This window comes from Varanus komodoensis, unplaced genomic scaffold (assembly GCF_004798865.1).
Source record: "Varanus komodoensis strain SLA01 unplaced genomic scaffold, ASM479886v1 scaffold9, whole genome shotgun sequence".
NCBI classification, from domain to species: domain Eukaryota; kingdom Metazoa; phylum Chordata; class Lepidosauria; order Squamata; family Varanidae; genus Varanus; species Varanus komodoensis.
In genome coordinates, this window is record NW_025336598.1 from 10662834 (window position 1) to 10682658 (window position 19825).

The 19825-nt window shown below is 41.5% G+C and overlaps 1 protein-coding gene and 1 long non-coding RNA gene across 2 annotated transcripts in view; both read left to right on the forward strand.

The window, feature by feature from the left end:
• The window catches only part of LOC123017262, a 731707-nt gene that overhangs the window by 472602 nt on the left and 239280 nt on the right, over positions 1-19825 (forward strand). The gene's annotated exons all lie outside the window — the stretch shown is intronic.
• NCAPG (non-SMC condensin I complex subunit G) overlaps positions 1663-19825 on the forward strand; it is a 33050-nt gene continuing 14887 nt past the window's right edge. Inside the window, exons 1-12 of the mRNA XM_044418503.1 lie at positions 1663-1770; positions 3431-3637; positions 4850-5078; positions 5548-5693; positions 8372-8456; positions 10935-11127; positions 12211-12351; positions 13099-13239; positions 13497-13620; positions 14843-14932; positions 17945-18124; positions 18610-18720. Of these exons, the coding sequence (XP_044274438.1) occupies positions 1663-1770; positions 3431-3637; positions 4850-5078; positions 5548-5693; positions 8372-8456; positions 10935-11127; positions 12211-12351; positions 13099-13239; positions 13497-13620; positions 14843-14932; positions 17945-18124; positions 18610-18720 (1755 nt within the window). The remainder of the gene's footprint in view (positions 1771-3430; positions 3638-4849; positions 5079-5547; positions 5694-8371; positions 8457-10934; positions 11128-12210; positions 12352-13098; positions 13240-13496; positions 13621-14842; positions 14933-17944; positions 18125-18609; positions 18721-19825) is intronic.

Consider the following 19825-nt stretch of genomic DNA (forward strand, 5'->3'; position numbering starts at 1 on the left):
GTTGATAGCACAGAAATGAATGCAGTTTTCTTGTCCTGACCTTATGAGTCTGACACAAGAATTGAGCAAGTGAGAATGCTGAGGAAAACTATTTTCTTGAACTCAAGTAGCAAGCCCAAGACTGATTGAAACTTTGAACTTTAAATTTGATGCTGTACTTTTATTTTACTGCATTGCCATCCTGGGACTTAGTGCAGGCCAGCATATAAAAGCTTCAAATTAAATCAATAATTATATAAAAGGTGGTCCCCCTCATTATAGCTCGAAGTGCATAGTCCTGTGTGCAGTCAACACCAGTAACAATGAGACTTCTAAAATAAGACAAGTTATATGATACTGTCAAACATCTAGGCTTTAGAATAGAAAATTAAAACTGGGAAGAAACTAGAATACATATTGAAAAAACAACTACTAGCATGATTAGAAGGTATAAAATGAGCATCTTTTTAGTAGAGATAGTTTGGTTGTTGCCTATCAATAGTTCAGTGGTCAAGCATGCCAGAAGACTTGGGTTCAGTCCCTGGCTTCTCCAGTTTAACAAAATCAGGTGATTGGAAAGGTCTGAGTCCCTGGAAACCTGCTGCCACTCACCCAAGTGAGATTAACTGGGTTAATCCCACCTGATATAAGGCTGGAATGTCATACATACATTTTTCCTATTCTGTATAATGTGTGATAGTAATATGAGTAGCTTGAGTATTACCATTTTCTAAAGAAAAGAGAGGGTTTGCTGTGCAGGGTACACAGGTAATGTAAACAATACATACATACATACAGTGCAATGAGAGCGTCTAACTGTATAACCTGAGGCTGCTGAAGACACTGCTGGCTCTTTGAATTTAATGGTCTAATCTTGTTTGTAGGTCACTATGGATACCACCAGTAGAAAGAGAGGGTATAACTCCTAAACAAAATAGTTTAGATTGAAACTAATTCTCAGATAAGAGTGTGAATAATAAACATGGTCTGGATACGTCAATTGGTACAGCATAGAGCTGCAAGACAGCTCACTTGGACTGGAAGATGTGATCATATAACGCCATTGGTTACCTGTTGAAGTCTAGGCCCAATTTAAGGTGTTAACTTTGACATATGAAGTCTTAAATGGTTTAGGACCTGGTTATTTGCAGGAATGTCGCTTTCCATACGTATCTGCCTAAATTTTAAGATCTTCCACTGAGGTTCTTCTTCGGGAGCCCTCCTTGAAGGAGGTTAGAAGAGTGATTACCCAGAGAAGGGCCTTTTCTGTGGTAGTGCTCTGACTTTGGAATCTACTCCTCAGAGAGGTGCACCTGGCGCCAACACATTATTTCAGCACCAGGCCAAACCCTTCCCCTCAGTATTTTAAGGGTCGATGGGCTTTTTAAAATTGGAATTTTACTGTTATATACTGTATTTTAACTTGCTGTTATTGTTTTGTGGGCTGTCTTGAGACCTTTTTGGGTAAAGACAGGGTAGGAATGCTTTAAATAAATAAATAATAAATAAATGGTAATATATTAAGTAATACAGATGTGAATATATGCTTATATGAGGACTGTTTAAAAAAAACCCTTGTAGATAGGCATGATGGTAACATGAAGTTGATGTTCAAGGCTTGTGGATTCCTCAGATGGTAAAGCTTTTGATTATGTTTTGTTTATGGCCATCTCTTTTTCAGCCATGAAAGGCAAAAAGACGCTCAGTATTAAGGAAGCCTTTGAGCAGGCTCAAAAACCTCACCAAAACCATGCAAAGTTAGCAACATCTTTGAAGCACACATACAATGAGGTAAACAAGTCTTTCCTTGTTTGATTTATATTGATTTTAGCCTTCAGTTACTCATGAGACTCACATCAGATGTTAGGAGGTGTTGGCCCTGTCATCTGGCCTGTAGAGGACTTTGTGAGTGGGTGTGTCATCTGGTTTCCCACCAAGAAACAGTTTCCCGTCCTTGCAGTGATGTTCCAGGATTCTAGGATAGCTCAGGTATTCCCCCTTGGAGAGAGAAGCTTGACCTTGAAAGGGGAAATCTGATAAGAGACCTCCCCATAGTGTCTGCCTACCCTGGAAAGGTGAGGGACAGGTGAGGTCTGGGTGGACAGGTATGTTGGCTTATCAGGAGTATCCCCTGCTGATAAGTATCCCCAACCCTGGCATAGGGATATTATGCCATCCTAGTTCCCATATGTAGCTGCTTTTCTTGTGTGGGTTTTTTAGTAGGATAGCCCTCCAATCCTCTTTCGGCTTTGTTAGGTTCATCCTGGTAGGGCTTTAGGTATATTGTGCACTCTGAATCTGGAGTTAGGACTGCCTTGCCCCTCAATGTTTTGGAGAGTGATACTGAGATTAATTGCTAGGCTGCTAAGCTATCACATACAATCTATATTGCAACTAGATGTTGTTGTAGCTTATGCCAGTAAGCACACTATAATCAACAGTGTTCATCTGGGTTGAAGATGTTATAAATTCCTCCTGGATAGAGGATGTGTGCTTTAAAGAAGACACTAGTTAGGCCACTCTGAAAGAAGTGCCTAACCCAGAAGATGTTACAGTGACATAAGTCAGTTGCCCTTCCTAGGCAAGATGCTTCAGCAAGTGTGTGTTGATCAACTTCAGACACTTGTTGATCTGACTCATGATCTAGATCCATTTCAGTTGAGTTTTAGGCCTGGTTTTGGAATGGAAACTGCCTGATCGCTCTATGGGATGGCCTTTTCTTGAGATGGGGTGGTGCAGTGTGGACCTGTTCATTCTCTTGCCTGTTTCTGATACCATCAAACATGGTATCCTGGATAGGCTGTCTGTTTGCTGTGGTTGGTTCCTGCCCAGAGATCCCAGAAGGTAATGGGAAATAATTGTTCTCTGCATTCACGATTACACCACAGTGTTCCTCAGGCTCTGTTTTAACTTGCAAGTTGTTCAGTTCCTACATGAAACCATCTCTGAATAGCTTGGAATCAGTTTGCTTGGAGGGTTGTCTTCTCCATACATATTTGATTAACATTATGTTTAGAGGTGAGACCCTGTCAAATGAGGTTATTAAGGAGATACACTTTTCAGTGATGGCACCCCTGTTGTAGAATGAATTTCTGGGAAAAGCTCATTATTAATGGCTTCCAGGGCCAGGTGAAGATTCTTTTGTTCTCCCATACTTTTTAGTCTTTGATTTTAAAAAATGCTATTATTGTTGTGGGTTTTTTATTTTTTGGTTAATTTTGTTTTAAATTCATGGGTTTTTGTATTATGTTTTATTGTTTTAATTTATGACCCTCTCAGAGAATGTCTTCTACTGGGTGGTACAGAAAATGCAGTTAGCAAACAGACAGATAAATAAATTATGAAAATGAGAGGCTTGTTAAATGTATGGGTTGTGAATATGTCATCTGAATCTGTGACTTAACAGAGGTCCGCTCTACAATTTTGCAAGCCAAATTGTATTCTGTATTAGTTGCAGGACAAAAGCTGTTTTCATGAGAAGTTTGTTCATTACCTTAAGTATGCCATGATCATCTACAAACGGGAACTTGCAGTAGAGAACGTGATAAACTTTGTGGCCAAGTTTCTTGCTTCTTTTTATGAGCCAGAAAAAGATGACACTGAAGAGGAAGAAGCAGAGAATTCGTTATTGAATTATTTGTTCAACTTTTTGCTTGAGGTACCATAACAATAATGTACTAATAGTGGAAAACTGGTATTGGATAGATGAAGTGCCTTTTATATTATATCATTATCTAGCAGGCACCATATGAATTTGCACAGAGATGGCATAGTTCTCATGCCGTTTTCTTAATAATGGAGATGTAAATTCAAGATTAAGCTTTATTCACTTGATAGTGCTTTGGGTATAAGGACTATGTTAGTCTTCACAGTCTTAATGAGAAAAAACCAGAGGGAGAAGTAATTTAGTCTGTATCGCTTTGTCAAAGCTACTAATACTGATAGGGCAGAATCTCAAAAAGCAATTGCCAAGGTTTCTGATGCAGCTGTGGCTCTGATTTGCTCAGCTGACGTATGTTGTTGCTGTTCTTGTAGCTTCCATTCATGTTTGGTGGCCATGTTTTTTTTGTTAAAACACTATCTTTTGAATTTAAATTCATATTGTATGAACACATGAGGTTTTATGTGTTAGGGTGCATTTCTGTGGGTTGCACCCTCAAAGCCTGTAAACCCCTGAATTTGGAGGCTTGTTACTCCTATGTCAGTGGGGTTCCTTGTCCATTGCAACCTTTGTTCTGCCAGAGTGGTCCCTGGGGGTTGAACTTCATCTGCAAAATATGTTTGCCCCCATGGAACACTGTTGCTCCCATAAAGAACAAAATAAAAGCTGCAATGAACAAGGAACCCCAGTGGCAGAGGAGTCTCCAGCCTCTCTTCTACGCATCTTATTCAGGGCAGAAAAAGTGGCAGATGAGAGCTTCATCTCTGTTTTCCTGCCCTGCCATTTTGCTAGAAGAGCATTTTGCCCATCTGGGAAACCGCTTTGGAGGGGGAGGGAAGGATGCTGATGAAGCCCCCAGGTAGTTCCTATCCTGGCTTCTCCAGTCTTATTCTCTTCTGCAGCACGCCTTTTTCTGCTTCTGTTCTGCATTTTGAAGAGGCAGCCAATGTGGTTCTTAACATGTTGTGTGTGTGTGTGTATGGGGTGGGGTGGGGTTGGAGGGTTCTGTCTGCAAGTTTGGGACTGGGATGTGAAATACTCTCTGGTCCCTCAGATGTTGTCTACAGGCCATAGGATTGTTCCTTTAATACATTGCTCAAATGTATACCGTTTTCATATTTGAAAAGTTTATGTTTAATATAATTCTATTAACATAAAAACAGTAATGCAAGTATTTGCAGAAAAAAATACTTCCTACTTCTTTTTAAGTCCCACCAGGCTAACAGCAATGCAGTTAGATTTCGAGCATGCCAGCTTATTAATAAACTTTTGGGAAGTCTGCCAGAAAATGCTCAAATTGAAGATGAGCTGTTTGATCAAATTAACAGTGCCATGCTGCTCAGAGTGAAAGATAAAGTTCCAAATGTGAGAATTCAAGCTGTGCTGGCATTATCCAGACTTCAAGATCCAAAAGACAATGATTGCCCAGTGGTTAATGGTATATTGCTTTTCTATCATTGATCCTTATTCTGAATTGAATTTTTATAGCTTTGCTTGGTGGGAAATTAAGGGGATATCATTACAACTGAAATTTGTTTGGCAGATGCAAATGTATTTGTTGCAGAAAAATCTGAAGTGGGATAAAGAGAGTGGAAACTAGATAAGTGCCTATCAGAGATCTCATAATAATTTGAAGTGGGTAAGGGAAGCATATACCTTTGAATAAAAAAACTTCATCACACATGAGATGGTGGAACAGCAAAAGGAGGTTCTGGTATTAGGCAAACATTTCCTGGCTTGCTAAAAAAAGTTTAAAAGCTGAGCATGGCTATTAGGACTGCATGCTTAGTTCTTCCCTTTATATCTGATATGGACACAACTATATATATTGGCCTTTTTTGTTTCTTTTTGATATAAATCCATTTTTCAATTACCAACAAAACTTTGCATAATACTATTTTTTCCAGTTTACAACAATTTAATTGAGAATGACTCCAATCCAGAAGTCAGGCGTGCTGTATTGTCATGTATTGGTCCATCAGCAAAAACTCTATCAAAAATTATAGGTCGTACCATGGATGTAAAAGAGGCTGTCAGGAAATTAGCATACCAGGTAAACATATTTCTACTAATCTCACTTGTTAAAATTTACCATGTTAAAAATATCCAAACAATTGGATGATGCAATTTTCTGGAGGAGTGCGGAGTATCTTTGAGATACTTCCTAAAAATGTGTATTTTAAATTAAAATCTATTGTGACAAGTCTAGTTGGTTTTGTCTTTGATGAGTGCCAGTAATAACAGCTGCTCAAAAGCACAGAAATAAGGCACTTGTAGTCCCCTCTTTGAGGTGGTCCAAAAGCAACTGTGGGGCATGCTGGATTAAAAAAAAATGTTTTGTGGGCAAATGAACGCATTATATGTTTGTCTCAAAGAGCAAGTTGAATTCAGACTACAGAGGAACCTAACAATACAGCTTAGGCAACATTGGGTATGTGAGACACTGCTAATCCACTTTAATAAAGTAGCTGTTCACTGAGGATTCTTTGATTGCAGGCTTTGATTGCATGTACAACCACTGTAACCATTATTATAAGTTTCATATTTATACCTCCCTGTAGTTAAGCCCTCTGAGTGCTTTACAGCATTCCATTAAAAGACATTAAAATAGAATAAACTACCACACAGTCTTATCAAAGAAACTTTAAAAATGGTAAAACAGCTAAAACACAGTAGAGCATGACCGGAAAAACATCTAGGACAGATAATCGCCTGAAGCTCCTTGATAGCTAAATATATTGTTAAAAGCCTTTGCACAAAGAGCTGTCTTAGCCTGGCACCCCAACAATGACAAGGTTGTCACCAGGAGGGCCACAGTAGAGAGAGATTATTCCATTGATGGGGGCCACCACAAAGAAAACCCTCCTTGTTGTCATTCTTTCAGCCTCCCTAAGAATTGTTACAGGAAGACCCCAGAGGTTAGGCATGGCCTTTCAGTAGATTGTGGTTAAGAGAAGCGCTCTGACAGTACTGTGGTCCCAAGCCATGTTAAGGCTTTATAGGTTAAAACCAATGCCTTGCATTGGGCCTAGCAGCCTGGAGGCAGCTTGTCCAAGCAGGACAGCACCTGTCTTACATGTTTGGAACAGGTCTCAGCTACTAATCTGGCTGCATCATTCTACATGAGCTGCAACTTCAGACGCAGTTCCACATAGAGTGCATTGCGGGTACCTAATTTAGGGAGTACCAGAGCACAGGTTACTGAAACCAGGTGATCCTTTTTCAGATACACTGAAAAGGCACTCTGAGCCATCGACGCCACCTGATCCTCTAGTGACAAAATTGGATCAAGGAGCACCCCAAGCTACAAACCTGCTCCTTCAGGGGGAGTGCAACCCCATCTAGAGCAGGTTGAACACCCCCCCCACCCCAAAATCCAGTCAGAAACCACCCACCAGCAGCATCTCAGTCTTGTCTGGATTGAACTTCAGTTTGTTAGCTCTTTTCCAGTCCATTGTCAGCCAAACACTGGATACATTTATTTATTTTTATTTATTTAAAACATTTTTATCCTGTCCTTTGCAACAAGCCTCAGGACAGCTTACAAAAGGTTAAAATAGTAATATAATAATACAATTAAAACTTTCAGTAATAAACCCATCATGAACAACACTTCAAAACTAAAGAAAAAGAGGAAAGAAAGGAAAAGAAAGAAAATACTACTTTGTAAAATCCTTAATTATTAAAATGATGGCTAAATAGAAAGGTCTTTACCTGGCTCTGGAAAGAGTAGAGAGTCAACCTCTCTGGGGAGCGTATTCCATAGTCTGGGCGCCACCACAAAGAAGGTCTCCTCTGGGAAGGCCTTCATACTTCCTTCAAAGATGGTTCCTGGAGCAAAGCCTCCCCTGCCGATCTTAAGGGGCGTGAGGGCATGTGGGGAAGGAGACATTCCTACAGGTATCCTGGTCCCAAACCATTTAGGGCTTTTTAAGGTTAGTACCAGCACCTTGAATTGGGCCCAGACTTCAATTGGGAGCCAGTGAAGCTGGTAGAGGACCGGTGTTATATAAGAATATCGGCTGGACCCTGTCAGCAACCTGGCAGCTCTATTTTGTACCAACTGAAGTATCCAGACAGTTTGCAAGGGCAGCCCCACATAGAGCGCGGTACAATAATCCAACCGGGAAGTTACCAGAGCATATGTCACCGTCGCTAGGCAATGCTCATCCAGTAAGCTTGCAATATTGTAAGCCGTCCTGAGATCTTGTATAATAGGACGGCATACAAAAGCTTTAAATAAATAAATAAATAAATAAATACATACATAAATAATAAAAAGGACGCATAAATGTTGTCAGACCATATTAAGTTCATTGTTAAATACTGTGCCCAAGGTCCATTGATATTTGTTCATCAAAAGATGCACCCAGCCAGTTCAAAGAGGCTTGAATTGACATTGTGCTGCGGATGTAGAAGCCGGTTTCTACACATTGGCTTACACATCGTTGTGTGCCTGTAAAATGTGACCATTGCCCTTGTGGTAAGAGGAAAGGTCCTTTTGTTTGCTCTGATAGGTGCTCTGTTGATGGAGTGGAAGATTATTCAGTTGTGGGGCACAAATATAATGCTATTTATTGCTTTTCTCAGGTTCCTTTTACAATGTAATAGCTCTTTCTCCTTGCCTGTACACTTTAGTCTGTCTACTTGCACATCAAATCATTTCCAAATTATTTCCAGATTAAAATGCAAATTTATTTCCTTCCCATTCCCGCTACCCATCTTCAAAAGGTTCTGGCAGAAAAGGTTCATATGAAAGCTTTGACAATTGCTCAGCGAGTAAAGCTTTTGCAGCAAGGACTTAATGATAGGTCAGGTAAGAGATTTTAAATTTAATTTACATTTGTCTTCTTTGTGTATTTGTTCAGTGTGCCAGTTTCTTTTCTTTTTTCCATGCTAGTAAAATGCATGAAAACTGTCTCATTAACTGAAAAACAACAGCTAAAATTCTATGCACACTTGGGAAAAGTCACTTTCTACTTATGAGTAAACATTCATGGGCTCACACTCATTCTCTGTTCCTGTGTGTGGCATGTGCAGAAATGTGAAAGCCCAGAACAAAACCAGAAAAATTGGAAAGAAATATTTGTTTCCTGCTTTTTTCCCCCAAGGGCCATTTTTGGTTTGTTTTGAAAAATTGATTAGCTTTGAATTATGAGATATTTTCGTTTAGAAGGAAGAATAAAATTTATCAGACAATATATTTGCTCAGACCATTGGAGAAAAGCTGGTGTAGTCTCCATCTTCAAGAAAGGGAAGAAAGACGAATCAGTGTACTATAGACCAGTCAGTCTAACTTCAGTCCCTGGGAAATTATTGGAGCACATCATTAAAAAATCAGTCTTTACGCATCCTGAAGAAAATATAGTGATAAACAGAAGCCAAAATGGATTTCTTAAAAATCATGCCAAACCAACCTAATCTCATTCTTCGACTGGTTACTACCCAAATGGATAGAAGAAATGCAGCGGACATAATTTAGCAAAGCCTTTGACGAAGTGCACCACAACATCCCACCTAATAAGTTAGTAAAATGTGACTACTGTCATCATATAACATAGGAAAAATGGGAATTTTTGACAGTTTGGCTTTTTCCCTATAAAATGTTCTGGTTAGTACTGTCACAAATATAGATTAAATGTAGCTTAATCTAAAACCAGCATGCAAAGGTAGCTTATCCTGTCACTGCTATAAGATGCCACAGAACAGCTTGTGGGTTATTCCATTTGTTTGCTTTTTTAATTAACTTTGATTCTTGTATTTTTGAAACTCACTGCCACAATTTATAATAAAATTCCTAGTTAGCTGTCACCAGTAAAGAGTGCTGTTTCAGCTGTAAAACCTGTAAGTGCTGCTGCTAGAATTTATGTATTATTTTTAAAAGCTTTTGCATACTATTCAATCAGCCATAGGCTCTCTGAATGGTGTATGAGAAAAAGACAATATAAAAACATTCCATAATATATAAAAATTATATATAAATAAATTTATATTATATTATTAGAATAAAACATATACCTGAGCAACAATCTTTTCCTGTGGCCTAGATCTGGTATTGACACCACCAGTAGAGACAACTTTTCAAAATGAACAAAAAATAAGTTGTTTATTAATGGAAATATTTACAAAATAAACAAAAGGTTATAATTCAAATAATAGGCTGCAATCAATCAAAGGTTCTTAAATTATATTAAAGCTCAGTAGCTTGCAATTCAGAACTGATTTCCCTAAACTTCACCTCACAATCAAAAGCAAGCTTAGGAATTTTCCTATTTACAGACAGGAAAAAACACTGCACACCATTCTTCCTTTGTTTCCAATTCTGCTTACGTCTTCTGTCTTCTAGGATGATTTAGATGTCCCAGGGAAGTTCCCTTTGGTCCTACAGAAACTAGGAACCTAAATATATACTATGCATAATTTGCTTTGCTCATAAAGTTATCATGTTTGATATATTACATTTAAACAGTTTATTCACATGATTACAAATTTACTGAGGTTATTTGTTAAAGTTTTGATTTCAGGGGGGTTGGTTTTTTTGCCGGGGAGGGGGATAAACATAAAGTTTAGGTTCCTAGAGCAGCCTTCTCCAATGTGATGTCCTCCAGATGCTTTGATTTGTAGCTCCCAGAATTTCCATGCTGCTTCAGCCGGATGGGAGCTGAGGTACAAAACATCTGGAAGACCCTACATTTGAGGAAAGGTGTACTGAAGCAATAAAGAAGCTATAGATCTGTAAAGAACACTAAAAAACCCACAAGTGGTGTACTTTTTAAAGTTTCCCAACCTTATTGATTCCCCCCCACATGGGCTTTTCTCCATTACTTCACAATTTCTAGACATTTTGCATCTCTAGGCATGCTGTGCAGCGCTCACCATAGTGACAGGGTTCATCTCTTCAGCCATGTTCCAGCCCTTCTCTGGCCCAGCTCCCATTTCATGCCAGCTGAAAAGGCTTCTGGAAAGAGAAGGGGTTAGCTGGAGAAAATGGGCAGATTCACGTAGGTGGATGCATGTTAGGCTGTTGGTTGGTGAGAATTACCTGAGGATGACTAGCTTCTTGGATTATATTTTAGTGATGTGAAGATAACCTATAACAGAAGAATAGGTCCAAGGTTTTTCAGTGCAAAGTGTTACGTATTTCAGAGAAGCTCTCATAGTTTCTAATACTTAAGGGATCTACCACTTGCTGTGATCATCTCTAAATATGTGTGCCACTGTCAATATTCTGAAAGCTGCATTTCAAAGTACTCAGCCAGAACTGTATCTGAGCTGGAATGTCTCTGCTTAACAGAAGCTGTGAAAGAAGTCGTGCAGAAGAAACTGCTCCAAGCTTGGCTTCGTCTGTGTGAGGGGAATGTGTTAGAATTGCTTCATCGGCTGGATGTAGAAAGTTGCCCTGAAGTTGGTGTTACAGCACTTAATGCCATGTTTTTGCTATCTTCACTCAATGATTTGATTAAAAACTTTGCAGACCTTGATGACAGGTATGTTTCTGCATGTGCTTAAAAAAAGATTTCTGTTTGGATACTTTTCGCCACAAGGAAGTAAGCCAAAGACTTCTCTACAGACTTCTTCTGTAGAACTTGATTTCATCTGTATTTGTTTTGGATTGCATGTGCCATTTCCTCCTTCGGCTGTGTTCCAGGGACTAGTGAATTGACCATATTTAGTTCTGAGCATTTATATGTCGTATTCTCTTCTCAAATTGTGCACTGAAACCGTAGCTCATAAAACACCTATAAAATGAGACCAGTGCTCCCAGGTTAAAAGTTCCAAGCCAAAACCAAATCAAAATGGCTGCTATTGAAAAGCATTCAGTCAACTTTTTGAAAGAAATCATCCATGGGGTAGTGGCCAGATGATCCCAACTCCAGTTGGTTTTGGTAACATGGCTGTCCCCAGAGAGAGGGAGGGAGGGCAGAGCCTCCCGTTGGTGGATGCAAAGGAAGAGAGACTCTCTCAGTGTGGCAGGTGAGGAGGAGGAGGAGCAACAAGGATGCATCCATTGTTCCTCTCCCCCAGACGGAGTATGCAGTGGAGGGGGCACAGCTCCCCACTTCCTCACCTCCATCACACCTTGCCACCCAGCTAGTGTTAGACAGAGCTCGTGGGAGACTCTAGGGTCGTAACTGTGTAGCTCCACCGTGGTAGGATCAGTCTCTTCCCAAGACTGACATCAGCAGCGGTCTTTTATACACACAGATTGCGTGAACATAAAATGAAGCTGGTGTGTAGGAGAAAAGTAATGGTTTGGCATGCGGCAGTTACTATGGAATAACATTTAGATTTTGCTTGAGTGAGGAATGCCTGCTGGTAACGGTGGGCTAAATAAGCTGGAATGTCGGACCCTTAATAATGTTCCATCCATTGTATCATTGTCTTCAACTTAATTTCTTAAAGGTAGATAGTAGAGCGGTGAATTTCAGCGATTGCTACTTTTTTAAAGCTTTTTTCATACCTGGTTCATAATTTGAATGTTCACTTACATGTTCAAGTGAAGTGATTTCTAACCCTTCATTGGCACAATATTTATTCCTTGATGTTCCTGTGTGTGTTTGACTTGAAAGGAAAGTAATTCCAATAGAAAAACTAACAGCGGAGAATGCAGTATTTTGGAAAGCTCTTTGCGAGTACCTGAAATCTGCAGGAGAAGGATTTTTAGAGCATGTTCTTCCAGAGCCTGCTGTATATGCAGATTATCTGTTAAGGTAAATTCATTTGAATAAATTGGAAAATTAAAATGTTAGTTTAATATATAGTCTGTTGTTCCTTTTATAGAAATGTTATAATAATAATAATAAATTATGGTTATCATTTTTCTTGGTTATGTGCCTGGCATTAAGCAACCAGCAGTGGCCCTTATTTCACATCCTCTTTTCATTGCACATCCCTCCATGAGGGCTGGCCACTGAAGTGAAGGGGTGAGAAATGGGCTACAGTTGGTGAACCACAGAAGAAGGAAGTGATAGGCCCCTGGTGAAGCCTCCATGGGCACAGGCAGTCTATCTGGGGCACAGTGCTGGAGGAGAAAGAGGCTGCTTCCTTTGCACATGACTGGTGAACCTTTTCATGGGCAGATCAGGCTCGTCTAGGGAGACCTTTCCTCTCTTAATCCATGAAGCAGTTCTTATAGTAAGGGTGGTATATTAATAAAATAAATAATAGCAACTGTAATTTAAATAAAATTACATGTTGTGGCACTTCTGAGTGCATGTACACAGGCTGGACTGAGAGGCTTATAATAATAATTACAATGTTTATAATGACTTAATAATTTTAATTAAGTAATATTTTTACCTAATTACTTAAATAAGGGTTTCCCTGAGACATGAAAATTATTTCAAGGGTTCCTGAAAGATAAAAAGGTTGAGAGAAGCTGCCCTATGCTGATAAGTAGTCTAGTATACAGAGATACTGCTCTAATCCCACTAGACAATAATTTGTTACCAATTAAGTTACCTTCAGAGTATGCCAGTCCTCACCCAAGAAGAAATGGAAGACATGGCCTCTGTTGAGCATTTGATGACCAAGGAATTCATTGGTCAGCAGCTGATTCTCATGATAGGCTGTATGGATACCTCTGAAGAAGGAGGAAGGTAAGTCTTTGGTATGTTTGTTACATGCTACATTGACTGTTTGATGTAAGTTCTTTATGGTGTTTGGTTATTCATCTGAAATGGACTGGAAAACTATTCATAGCGATTCCAAAGAATTCTGACACATGTTTGACTCACTTGTCTTTGACAAGAATAATAAACCATCATATGAGACCATCATAGTGGTTGCCTTTTAACTAATAAATGTGCTTTGTCTGGGAAATTTTTCACTTGATTTTTTTTTTGTCTTAATAAAGAAAAAGACTCTTGATTGTCTTGCAAGAAATCCTTATGATTCCAACCACTTCGGCATCCCTCGTACCAGCACTTATGGAGAAACTGCTTTGTATTCTCAAAGACGATGACAGAAGAATCCAGATTGTATGTTACTCTAGTTGCACTTTCTTAACTTCCAGAATATAGCATGAAGGGTTAGAGCCACAACAGTCACTTTCTCAGTGCATTTCCATTTTGAATTTGGTTCCCATGTGTCTTTCTTTTCTAGCATTGTGTTCTTTCATTTCTTGAATTTAGCTCTACTTGATAGCTCAGGGGTTTTAGTCTTTCAAATGCAATACTTCTATGAGCGTAAAGGTGATGTCTTTATTTATTAAAGCCGTTTGGTCAAGAGTTTGGCCTTTATGCAGACAGTAACTGCATCATATTGAACTATATGTGGCCTTGATCAGATATGTTTTGCCATGGCAAGTGTGACGCTGTACTTTGGCAGGAGTTACAAGCAGGTCACCATATTCCCACCTTTGAAGCCACCAAGATGGGTGGAATCATTCTGAATGGTGATTCCTGCCACCCTTTCAGCTCCAAAGTTTGAAGGAAGACTGGGAATTGCTTGGCGGCGGCTGCATGGTGGAGATGCCCAAACACAGTGAGCCATGCAGGGCCAACCCAGCAACCCCACTCCTTCCCAGGCCTTGCTTCAGAGCAGTTAAGGCAGATGGGTTAGCATGAGATGTCACTGCCTGAGGGCTTCCCTGAACAACTTTGGGCAGTGTGCTGTGCCAGCAGCACATGCTCTCTCCAGGTCCTGTATTTGTACAGGAAAATCTGACTGGGGAGGACCATTGGGCACTGCAATCCAAAGCAGCCCCAGGTAGCCTCAGGAAGCAGTTCCTAGTGGCATACTTCCTCCTTGCCTGGCTTTTCCCTTAGAGCATTGGACCAAGAAGCCGGAAGTTCTCCGCTTGCCTTTAAAAAGCAACACCCAGTTGTATGTGCTTCCTTCTTCCAGTGTTTTCCATCGAAATGACTGGGAGGGAGGGAAGGGAATGCTTGATGCTGTAGCCTGAAAGCATTGTGTGTGCCATTGCAAAGCATATTCCAACAGCCTTTGCGCCTTCCTTCCTGCTCTGCCTGCTTTCTTGGGAAAGACTGAGTTGTGGGGGAAAACATTAGATGCTACTTCCTGAGATGCAATGACTGGGAATGCTTGTGGGTTTAGGAGGTGGGGAGGCCAGGGACTGGAGGGCTGTCCCGTTCCATGAACTGATTTGCATTCCCCCCAAAATCACTGAAAAGAGGGAGAAGAACTTGTTTTTATACCTTCCTAAGTTTTAGTTTGGTGTGAATTTATCTGCCTCAACAGGTTGCTGAAATCATTTCGGAAGTGCGTGAGGCAGTTATTACATTAGAAGATCCTCCAGATGCAACTGAAATACGAAACCAACAGCTTCAAGTAAGTGGAGATTTCAGAGCTTTTTTCTTATAGCGATCAGGTGCTAATATAACTGTACTGTTACCGGGATGCTCTGACATAAGTTTTGTTTCCTCTCCGCCCCAAAACATTTAATTTTACAATTTTCTTATAAGTGCAAACAATGCTAGGAGGTCTGAGGGTTAAGACTTCAATTCTTTGAAATGTCCAATTGTTTGGTCTGTAAAGGTGGTCCAAATCTTGGTACGGATGCTCATGTGGTTGGGCTTTTTTTCTCCTTGCTCATGTGTGGAAAGGGAAGGTAGTTCTGGTAGAAAGTGGAGGGTTTTCCTTCCAGCACTGTTGCACCCCAAAGCACAAAGGATCCACTGCAGACTTAAAGGCAACAAGTCCCAAACAGTTAGAAAAGAGCCACTTAAGAAATGTGTGTCCAGCTGTCTGTAACATCTGTGACAGGTTTAACATCTGTGTTGACAGTTATGTAGACTTCAGCTAGAAGAGTTCAGAGCCAGGCTTTTCCCCATTACATGTGGCACATTGAAGAGGGGGTCAGGTCACTTCCTCGTGAGGTTTGTGCTCGAGAGTGGCCTTTCCCTCTGTAAGAGTGCGGACCTGATTGTGTGGGTCCGCCCCCAGAGTCGGATGGATCTGGATGGATTCCTGAAGACCCTGGAGGAGTTTCCGGCTGACAAGACTGGTGTTCCTGTCGAGGCTCTGGTTGAATTATGGAATGGGGAAATGACCAGCGCTATTGACACGATCACTCCTAAGCATCCTCTCCTGCCGGGCAGAGCCCACTCTTGGTATACACCTGAATTGCAGGCGATGAAGCGGGCTGGGAGATGTCTAGAGTGTAGGTGGAGGAAATCACAGGATGAATCTGACCGAACACACTTAAGAGCCCATTATCGGGCCTATGCTGTGGCGGTGAGGGCAGCGAGAAAGAAATTCTTCTCTGTTTCCATTGCCTCCTCACAATGCTGTCCGGTGGAGCTTTTTCGGGTGGTACAAGGGCTGGTTCATCCTGACCCTAAGAAAGATCCGGTTCCACCCTCGAAGGCCCGCTGTGATGACTTTGCCAAGCATTTCAGGGAGAAAATCGCTCAGACTCGTCACGAGCTGGGCTCCACTAGTGATTCAGAGGCTTCTGGGGAGATACCAATGTCGCCGTCTGGTCCAAAATTGATGGATGAATTTCAGTTACTGCGAGCCTGATGATGTGGACAAGGTGCTTGGACGAGTACGTCCCACCACCTGCCTATTGGACCCTTGCCCATCTTGGCTAATTAACAACGCCAAGCACGGGATAGGGACCTGGATCTTGGAAGTGGTTAACGCCTCTCTGGGGGAGGCCTGGGTACCTGCCCCTTTAAAGGAGGTGGTAGTCCGACCAGTCCTGAAGAAGGCGTCACTGGATCCAGAGATGGCCACTAATTATAGACCAGTGGCCAACATCCCATGTCTGGGCAAGGTGTTGGAGCGGGTGGTGGCGGGACAACTCCAAGCACTCTTGGATGAAACTGATTATCTGGACCCATTTCAGTCCAGCTTCAGACCCGGCTATGGTACTGAATCTGCCTTGGTCACCCTGTACGATGACCTGTGCAGGGAGAGAGACAGGGGGAGTGCGTCCCTGTTGGTTCTCCTGGACCTCTCAGCGGCTTTCGATACCATCGACCATGGTATCCTTCTGGATAGGCTAGCGGGATTAGGGGTCGGGGGCACTGCTTTACAGTGGTTCCGCTCCAGTCTCAATGGCCGATTCCAGAAGGTGATGCTGGGGGACTATGGCTCTGCGCCATGGCAGCTATGCCATGGAGTTCCACAGGGTTCCATCTTGTCCCCCATGCTATTTAACATCTACATGAAACTGCTGGGGGAGGTCATCAGGAGGTGTGGGCTGCGGAATCATCAGTACGCAGATGATACCCAGCTCTACCTCTCGTTCTCTACCAATTCAGGTGAGGCAGTGGCTGTACTGAACCGGTGCCTGGCCGAGGTAATGGGCTGGATGAGGGCCAATAAACTGAAGCTCAAGCCAGACAAGACAGAGGTCCTGTTGGTTGGCAGATCGGGCTTCAGGGAAGGGAACCTGAACTTAGTCCTGAATGGGGTTGCACTCCCTCTTAGGGACAGGGTCTGCAGCTTGGGAGTGCTCCTCGACCCAGAGCTTTCACTGGAAGCTCAGGTAGCAGCGTTGGAGAGGAGCACTTTCTTTCAGGTTCGGCTGATCCATCAGCTCTGTCCCTACCTGGAGAACGACTGCCTGGCGACAGTGACACACGTGTTGGTGACGTCCCGACTTGACTTCTGTAACGCGCTCTACATGGGGCTGCCCTTGAAGACGGTCCGGATACTTCAGTTGGTTCAAAATAGAGCTGCCAGGCTGCTGGCGGGGACTGGGCATTATGTTCACATGACTCCAGTTCTCCGTCAGCTTCACTGGCTCCCCATTGAAGTCCGGGCCCAATTCAAGGTATTGGTTATGACCTATAAAGCCCTTAACGGCTTGGGTCCTGGTTACCTGAAGGAGTGCTTATGTCCATATATGCCCACCCGCCCCTTGAGATCAGCGGGAGAGGCCCTTCTCCGGGAACCCTCCATGATGGATATTAGGAGGGTAAGTACTCGGAGGAGGGCTTTCTCTGTGGTGGCACCCAGTCTATGGAATGAGCTCCCCAGAGAGGTCTGCCTGGCACCATCGTTATTTGTTTTTCGGTGCCAGGTGAAGACCTTTTTATTCAAACGTTATTTTAATTGTTATTTTTATTTATTTATTTATTGGCCAGGTCAACTCAAATTATATTGTTTTTAAATTGTGTTTGTTTATTATTGTGAGCCGCCCCGAGGCTTCGGCGAATGGGGCGGCATAGAAGCTTCCTAAATAAATAAATAAATGTATGTATGTATGTATGTATGTATGTATGTCAGTTTTAGAATGAAAGAAGCTTCCTAAATAATAAATAAATAAATGTCAGTTTTAGAAATAAGATTGATCACTTTTGTGCCGAGATTTGCCACTTTGTCTTGCAGCTGGCTGAAACAAAAGTGAAACTTATGGAAGCAAAAGATGCATTGGAGAAATGTGTGGCCCTGCAGGACTTCAGCCATGCGTTATTGTTGAAAGAGAGGATTGCAGAGCTGGAAGACATTAAAAGTGACCTGTTGAGAAAGGCAGAGGAGCCTCAGACAAAAGAAATATGCATTGAAAAGGTGCCGTATTTTATTGTATTCTTGCTACTCTCCAACTCAGTTACTTCATTTTTAAATACAGGTGAAGAAACTGTATTTAAGCATATCAAGTACATTTTAAAGTAGTACAGTTTTATGCTACATCTAATGTTGAATGTTTGCTATTTACATGTTTCAGTGTGGTTATTTTGGGATTATGATTTTTGTCGCTTAGGATCACCCTAGCATGTGAAAACTGGGTGGAAGGATATAAGAATCTGAGAAAATGTTTGCAGGGTGATATATTCATGCCATCAAATAATGTTTAAAGGCAGCCTGATTGTCTCATCACTTTCTTCTTTTAGATGTAGCATTAATTCGAATCTCGCCTGTCTTTAGTTAGAAACCAGTTGCTTATTCAGCTGAATGTTGTTCTCCATTTTGCTCTTATTGATTAAATACAGCTTTTGAAAGATTCTTCATTGTGTGAGCTTGTACTGAATTGCAATTTTCTTTTGTTTTCAAAGGATGACCCTGAAACACTACTGAAATGCCTGATGATGTGCAATGAACTTTTAAAGCAGCTGTCCCTCTCTAAAGGACTAGGTCCAACAATGGATGGAATAATTGAATCCTTGGTAAGTGGCTACAAACACAAGCATTTGCCATATATGAGAGTTCAAAAGACATATCCTGAGTGGATAATGTTTTGGGATCCTGAGTATCATTGCTTCTCCTTGGTGACAATTGTTATTTTAAGTGTATCTCTGCATGGGCAGGAATGATTCTCAAACCCTTAAAAAGGATTCCTTTTCATGCAGAAAAGTAGTGTACAAAGGGTCAAGCCAACCACTTCACTCACTCTGGCCCTACACAGGCTTTTGATAAGTGAGGCTGGATTTGTCTTAGCACATCTGGCGGATGCCCACCCTTGAGGCAATTGTTGGCAGCTCTACTTCTTTGGGGCTGTTTGGCAGCTGATCTTTCTTTCAAGCCAACCACTGGAAAGGTAGGAGGGCAGGAAAGAAGAGAAGAGAAAGTGTGTTCTGATCCAAAATGTAATGTGTAACAGTCCTCATACCATTCTATGTTTGAGAGCGGAATAGTTTTCTTTTGCCAAACTTGCAAATAAGTCTGCAAAAGTTGGTATTCCAGAAAAACATTTCCCAGATGGACTCTTTTGCCTTGAATATTCCTCTGTTAGCAATTTTGTGGCACCCTGACAGCCTGAAAGGGTGGAGATGGGACTGGGGAGGAACATCAACTCAGTTCCCTGTTTGCTTGTTTGGAAGAGTGTCTGACTCACCCCAATTGGTTTTCCCCTGTCTAACTGGAGTACCTTTGGGGAGGAGGGTAGAGTCTGATCCGCAGATCTGACGTCGGAGCTCAGTCTCTGGCACTGGAACTGGGAAGCTGAAAAATCTGGGCCCCTTAGCTAAGGTCTATTTTATTTATTTATTTAGAGAATTTCTAGGCCACCCCATTCGCCAAAGCCTCGGGGCGGCTTACAAATAAATAAATTAAAATACATAAATAGCGATATAAAAGACACTTAACTGTATAAAATAAGTCGCCCTGGCCAAAAAAACTTTAAAATAAAAATATCATTAACAATTAAAATGACGCTTGAATAAAAAGGTCTTCGCCTGGCGCCGAAAAACAAATAATGACGGCGCCAGGCGGACCTCTCTGGGGAGTGCATTCCATAGATTGGGCGCCACCGCAGAGAAAGCCCTCCTCCGA